At 48.3% G+C, this 7,169-nt stretch overlaps 1 protein-coding gene across 1 annotated transcript in view; it reads left to right on the top strand.

Annotated features, from left to right (window-relative positions):
- The first annotated feature begins 669 nt into the window (after positions 1-669).
- Positions 670-7,169, top strand: part of KAZN (kazrin, periplakin interacting protein) — a 114,462-nt gene continuing 107,962 nt past the window's right edge. The window contains exon 1 of the mRNA XM_012801598.2: positions 670-858. Within this exon, the coding sequence (XP_012657052.1) occupies positions 723-858 (136 nt within the window). The 5' untranslated portion in view covers positions 670-722. The remainder of the gene's footprint in view (positions 859-7,169) is intronic.

Here is a 7,169-nt window from a genome sequence, read left to right as displayed (position 1 = left end):
CCTGTCTCTGCTCATTGCACCCCGCTTTCCTGTGGGATAGTCGGGTGTGAGTGCTAAAGTTCCGTCTCCGCAGTGCTGAGCTCTGAAAGGTGATGGGTTTTGCGAGATGTTTCGAGGGTGTGGTTTTAGGGCTGTTTTCCTCTGCAGGTGACTGACTCTGAGCTCAGGCCCACCAGGCCTTGGTTCAGTCCCAGCTCTGCTACCTACTAACTTTGTGACCTTCGGAGTTACTTAATCTCTCCGAGCCTCAACATCTTACCCTGTAAAATGGGAGCTCTGAGGCCCAGGCTCAGAAAGTTGGGATGATTTAAATGTGACCGTGTATGTAAAGCTCGACTCAGCATGCTGCTGGCTTGTGGTTATAATGGCAACTCCTAAGACTGTCGGCTGTTGGAGTGGACACTCCCATGCTGTGACAGCAGCATTGAAACCCTCAAGAGGGTGAGGGTTTTACCAGGTGCCATCTGTAGACTACGGGTGGGGTCCAGGACAGGGGCTGGGGCTCTTTGGAATAAGGTCGTGTCTTATTCCCAAGACAGGACATTTTCCTCCCTGTGCACCTGTAGGACAGGCGTGTAATGCATACTGTCTTCACACTGTCCCCAGAACACCTCAGGAGTTGTAGTTATTGTCCCCTCTGCTAATGATGTGCTCTTTTCCCCCCAGTGCTCCTACGGGAAGAAGTGGCCCGGCTTCAGGAGGAAGTTCACCTTCTCCGGCAGATGAAGGAGATGTTAGCAAAGGACCTGGAGGAGTCCCAGGGTGGCAAGTCCTCTGAGGTCCTCTCAGCCACCGAGCTCAGGGTCCAGCTGGCTCAGAAGGAGCAGGAGCTAGCCAGAGCCAAAGAAGCCTTGCAGGGTGAGTGATATCAGCGGCAGGTCTCTCGCCGGTGACTCGGGCTCAGGTCCTAGCGGCCCAGGGGTGCTAGGATCCTCTCTCTGCAGGGGGAGTGATGTGGATGGACATGGGGGTCTCGCAGCGCCCACCCCTAGTCAAGGCTGCCCTGGGCTGCCTTTGGGTAGAATTCTGCATCGTGTTGGGGTAGGTGTACATTGCACTGACCACTGCACGTTGTCCATCGTGGCCGGATGTGGGGTGGCTCCCTCTCAGGTGTGAGTGGCAGGTGGACATCCTTGCTGTGCTCGGCTGTTGACCTAGCATCTGGGTCTCTTTCCCATCACTGTCAGGGTCTGTTGGTGCCTGCCCTCATGGGACAGCATGGATGTGCTGCGTTGGCTCTGGGAGGACATGTCCATGTCCCACGCGTCACTCTTGCTCACCATGGTGGGCGGGAGGGTGGGGAAGAGTTGGAAGGCAACACTGTATAGGTGTCTAGGTGGCTTCTTGACCAGAGGGACCATGGACAGGTGACCACCATGTGGCCAGTGTATCCTCAGCTAGAAATTGGTCTAGGAAACAAGGAAACCAATCAGCTGTATGCTCAGCCCGGCTGCCCTGGTGCTGACACGGGACCCCATGTCCCTGTCTCCTAGGAGGCACCTGCCTGCACTCCGTGAGGCTGGAGGAAGCCTTGAACGGTTATTTGAGAAAGGTTGGAAACTGTCATCTAACTTGTCGACTGGTTCCACAGTGCTTGGAGAACTCAAACATTTGGGGAGAAAATAGACTTTGGGGTCTGCATGGATTCTCTTGAGCCCTCTTAGTGTCTTTTCTGGCTGGGGGGAGGGTAACAAAACGTTGCAACCTGCTTTCCACTTATCGTTTCTTGGAATAACAAATACTCTTTTAAAAATGTCATTTCTGAAGCTAAAGCAGGTTTATGAGTTAGGCTAAGGCCATTCTGCCATAACAAAGAGGCCCCGGAACAGAGTGGGTTAAAGAATCTGTTTCTCCTTTAACTATCCCCGGGTGAGTGTTTGAGGCTGGTGGGTAGATGTGCTCCCCTCAGTCCCAGAGAGATCCAGGGAAAGAGGCAACATCAAGGGCCAGCGATTTCCCCTGGTGAGAGCTTGGTCTAGCGGCTATGCTTTGCTGCAGAGGGTGCTGAGAAGTGGAGTTTCTATCTGGTTGGCCGTGTCCCAGCCCTATAGGACTCCAACAGGGGAAAGGTAGATTTTGCTGGACGATTAGTCAGCTCGGCCAGAGCAGGCTCCCTGATCATAAGTGTGATGTGAGCAGCAGTCTGCCTGTCCAGGGCCCAGGTGACTGTCTCCCAGGAAGTCTGGGAAATTGTTGCGGGTGAGCACATGCCCAGAGTATCCCAGTGCTCTCTGTAAGAGCTCATTTCTGCTACATGTGCTGCTCTCCTAGGCAGGTAGACAACCCTTTTCCATAGGGGCTCTATTCCAAGTGAGGTCCCTGGGACAGCGTTCTGGGTGATCTTTTCAAGGCATGGCAGACACTGGTGTACTTGAGAAGTCACTTTACCAAGCACAACACTTCTTCTCCATGTGGCCATCCCTAGATCTGCAGTCTCAGCAGATTCATGTGAGCTGCCCTCCCTGCCCAGCTTCCCAGGGGCTCAGAACGTCTCAGGATGGAGACCCAGGTCTTGGGAATCTCCCACAGGAAAGTTCTGCTGGGCCCAGGCTATGCAAGCTGATGTCGTTTTTTCTTGCTGAGCTCTGTGATCCTCAGAGTCAGGAAATAGCCAAATGTTATCTCAGCCGCCTTTCCCAGTGTATTCCAGGGACAGAGAAACCACCTTCCACATCCTTGGCCAGGGACAAAATTCTCACTGCTATTTTCTCTTCTGGATCTGGGAGGAGGAAAAAGCCTCCCACATCTGTTTCTAGTCCCGGAGGGGCCAGGGAGGGGAGTAAACAGAGGCTTGTTGACCCCATCACTTCCCAGCTCCATACAGCTTTGCCTCCCTGAGCCTCAGTTTTGTGATCTGAGTAATGGGACAATAATGGACATTTTTGCAGGAGGTTGTGTCTTAAAAGGTGATCACTCCTGCTATTATCACAATATCCATCTTTCTCCCGTCAGCTTGCAAGGCACAGAACTATGTAGGCAATTCTGGCTAACTCTCCCAACCAGCCTTGCCCAGAGACTCAGAGCGCTGCCCGATGGGGCGGCCCCTTTGCAGGAGTGATAAGATAAGCAACAGGACACGTTAGTGTTCATTGGCGGAAAGCTTTACTGAGCTGCTCTGCACCAGCACTGATCTGAGTACCTTATTTACCATTCACCTCAGTCCCACCAGCAGCTACTAACCCCATTTCACAGATGGAGACACCAGAATGAGGTTCAGTACCTTGGCCAAGGTTATAGAGCTAATTAGCATAGAGACTGCTACTGATACGCCTCAGCTTCCCTGTGGGTGTGGTCACTGGCCAGGAAGTTGGGCTGGATGGGAGAGACCAGAGGCTGTCTTATGGGGATGGCGTATCTGGGCTCAAATCTCAGCTCTACCATTTACTAGCTGTGTGACCTTGGATAAACTCCTTAACCTCTCTGAACCATTGTTCCTTAGTTGAGGGTAGTAGTAATAACGATACTTATTTTTCACATAATTGGTACAACAATAGTAGCCAGTTCATAGACTTGTTGTGATGGTTAAATGAGATATAAAGTGCTTAGCTCAGCACCTGGTACCGTTAGTGCAAATACTATATGATTATCAGATTTGTGGGACAGGGCGTGGAGGGGCTTGGCGAACCTCCTGGATCTTCTTGGAGGCAGTGACCTGAGACCCTCGCCCCTACTTCTGAGCCCATCTGAGCTCAAGGTAGCCACGTTCCTGAAAGGCAGTGAGGTAGGCACGATACACCCTCAGCCGCCCAGAGCACCCTGCCTGGAATTCTACAGAGTCATAAATAAGATGCTTCCTCTCACCAGCCGCAGCACGTGGTGAGTAAATTGCAGACAGATGTGTGCAGAAGGAGTCTGGGGCATGCAAAGGGATTTATGTGCCCATAATGAGGAGAGTGAGAATAAATGGACGAGCAGAGCAAGCTGCATATGTTGGGCGACACTTGTTAACAACCAGTGTCCCCCTGGTCGGGGAGAAGCAAAGCCCCAAAGACTTCCACTCTGGCAGACCCCCCTCTCACCCCCAAATCAGTCTTTGGGTTTGGATGAGACCTGAATTTTCCAGCCTGTGAGAGGATTAGGAACTCAGGCAAACACCCCAAATATCTGTCCTTGCTTTCAACATCCAAGCAACGAGAAGAATCAAGAAATGGGGGTTTAGGAGGCTCCTTTGTTTCTTTGGGAATGAGCACGGGAATGTTTGCTTTAGCATTTTGTTGTCATTGTGAGTTTAAAGGCAGAGCCCTGGTTGTTTGAGTCAGAATGGTATCCTCGGGTGTGTAAGCTGCCCGATCCCTGCCCTGCACACGTGGCGGCCTGTGGGGACCCTTCTGGGGTGTCTCTTCATTGCCTCAGGCCTCCCCAGCCTCGTGGTTTCTCCAGGAACCGAGGCAGCACGGAGATGAGGATAATGAGAATTTGCCTTTTTCCTTTTGAAATCGCTTCGCAGCCCGTGAAGAGTGTTGAGCTTGTTCCCGCGACAATAAATATTCTTTGAAAACATCATTTTTAATGACTGCATAATGATCTACCAAATGGAGCCACCATAATTTATTTAGCCATTTCTCTATTATTGAACACTTAAGTTGTTTCCACTTTTTTTCCCTTTCTTTTTTTCTTCGTTTTTTTCTTTCTTGCCATTATCTAAAACGGCGGCAGCAAAGACCCATGCACGCAGATCTGTGTATTTTCTTAGGACAGCGTTTCTCAAACATGTTGCCCTCAGGCCCACTTGACACTTTTATAAAATTGAGGACTCCAAGTAGCTGTTGTTTGTCTGGTGTGGGATCTGTTGGTATTTACCATGTCTGAAATTAACACTCGGAACAATACTGAAACCTCCAGTATTTTCCAATAATAATAATAGCACACCCATGATATGTTATCATGAATAAAATTACATGTTGAATGGAAAGTATATTTTCCCAAATAGGAAGATTCGAGTAAGAAGAGCAGCAGTTGTTTTTTTGTGTTTGTTTTTAAACATTCTTGCCAAACTCATGGATGGCTGGCTTCAGAGCAAACTGCTGAATTCTTATCTCTGTTCCTTGGGTCTGTGGTGATGTTTGGGTTGAAAATCTGGCATCACATAGGTGTGTTGCTGGAAAAAGAAAGAGTAGATTAATTGCCTAATTACATAATTACGGATATTGCTCTTTGCTAAAACTCACTTGGTGGTCGTTTCTTGAAGGTTCATTTCAGTGTGGAATCTGAAACCTTATCTAACAGTCTTTGTACTCTGCCACGTTTAAAAGCCACTAGTCCAATTTGCCCTTTGAAATGGGTGTTTTGCCACACATGCCTTTTTTAAGCACCATACATTGATCATTTGGAAAACACTGGTTCCCTAAGATGTGCAGATCTTCCAAATGTTGACTTATTTTGTCCAGTCTAAAAATTCACATGTGTTAACATCACCCAGCAGTCTCATCAGAGGAGTCTTTAAAGTCCTGAGAAACTGTTAAAGTCATGGTGCTCTTAGAGGAGGCGTGGTAAAATTCTAATTGTTACTTGCAAGTTCAAGTTTGATCATTGGCAACAAATCCTGGCACTTGTTTTCCTAGAGGTAAGGGGCTCCCTTAGTTCATTTCTAAGCATAGTTTGTTAGTTTGCCAAATAGTAGTTTGTACGTGAGTCATTCTTTTGAGGGCAAATGATCTATGAAAAAGTGGCTAGTTTAGCTTGCAACTCAAAAAGACACACACATCTTTTTCCTTGCAATAGCCATCGTACTCCAGTATGCAGCAAAAGAGCTTTAAATGCACTTCCCATTTTATTAAAAGATATGCACTCAAGAGACTAAATAAAATGAGTAATTTTTACTGCTTCATCAAGGACATGGCCTATGTAAAACGCCTTTCATTAAACTGTAAATATGTGATATAAAGAACATAATGATTAGTAATACAATTTGATGCAACTGCCATGATTTCTACTAAGATGTCAGCATTTTAATCACCATCGCTTTTGAACCACATGGTAAAAAAGGCAGCTAACATCAAAGTATTCTATTTTTTTTTTTTTTTTTGAGACAGAAACTCAAGCTGTTACCTCAGTAGAATGCAGTGGTGTCACTGCTCACAGCAACCTTCAACTCTTGGGCTTAAGTGATTCTTTTGCCTCAGCCTCCCAAGAAGCTGAGACTACAGGTGCCCACCACGACTCCCAGCTATTTTTTTGTGGCAGTTGTCATTGTCGTTTAGCTGGCCCTTGTTGGGTTTGAACCTGCGAGCCTCAGTGTATGTGGCCAGCATCCTACCCACTGAGCTACGCTTGCTGCCAAAAAGTATTGTTGTGAAAATAGTTTTCCTTGCAGACGGCTGCAGTGATACTGGTGGTGGTGACGGCTAACATTTTTGAGCATTTTTTATTATGCAGCACATTATAGAACTTTAACTCGTTTTATCCTTACAACAACCCTGCGAGGTTTGTGCTGTTATTTCCCCATTTTATGGAAGAGGGACAAGTACTAAGAGCTGGTGAATGTCATGGTTACACAGCCGTACCTGGTTAGAGCCAGGTTTGAACTTCAACAGTACAGCCCTGAGGCCCTTGTGTGATGCCCAAGGGACAGAGAGGGTTTTACTTTAGGGAAACAGCTGGAACAAAGGCAAGAAATGGGTCTGTGTATGGGGGTGGGCCAGGACCCCTGATGCTGAGGCTTTGCTGCAGGGGATGGTGGGAGAGGATAATGGTGACCCTCAGGGGCCCCACTGAGAAGCCCAGGGACCCTGTAGGAGTCACTATGAGAAGTGGGGTATCTTGGAATGTCCCCATTTCCCTTCCCCACCCCCCTGCCTTTGCAGCCTGGTCCCTGTCTTTCTAGCGTATATGTGTGTCTACACCATGTGGGTGGATGGGTCTGTGTTTACATCATGTGAGTCCTGAATGTGCCTATAGTATTATGTCCCTTCTGTCCCCTCAGGGTCTTTGCACATTGCATCAGTGCTTCTTTCTCCCCTAGCCTCTTGCTGGGCACTCTTTCCTTAAGTCCAGGTTCAAGTTCAGTGTCTTCTAGGAAACTGCCCAGTGGACTCAAAGTTTGTGGTTGGCAGGATATCTCCCTCCCCCAAAAGACATCCAGATCCTCCTTCCTAGAGCCTATGAATGAGTTAGGTTACACTGCAGAGGGGAGCTAAGCCTATGAATGAGTTAGGTTACACAGCAGAGGG

Source organism: Otolemur garnettii, unplaced genomic scaffold, assembly GCF_000181295.1.
Source record: "Otolemur garnettii isolate 467f Iridium unplaced genomic scaffold, OtoGar3 scaffold00009, whole genome shotgun sequence".
Classification (NCBI taxonomy): domain Eukaryota; kingdom Metazoa; phylum Chordata; class Mammalia; order Primates; family Galagidae; genus Otolemur; species Otolemur garnettii.
This window is presented reverse-complemented; position numbering and strand designations above follow the sequence as displayed.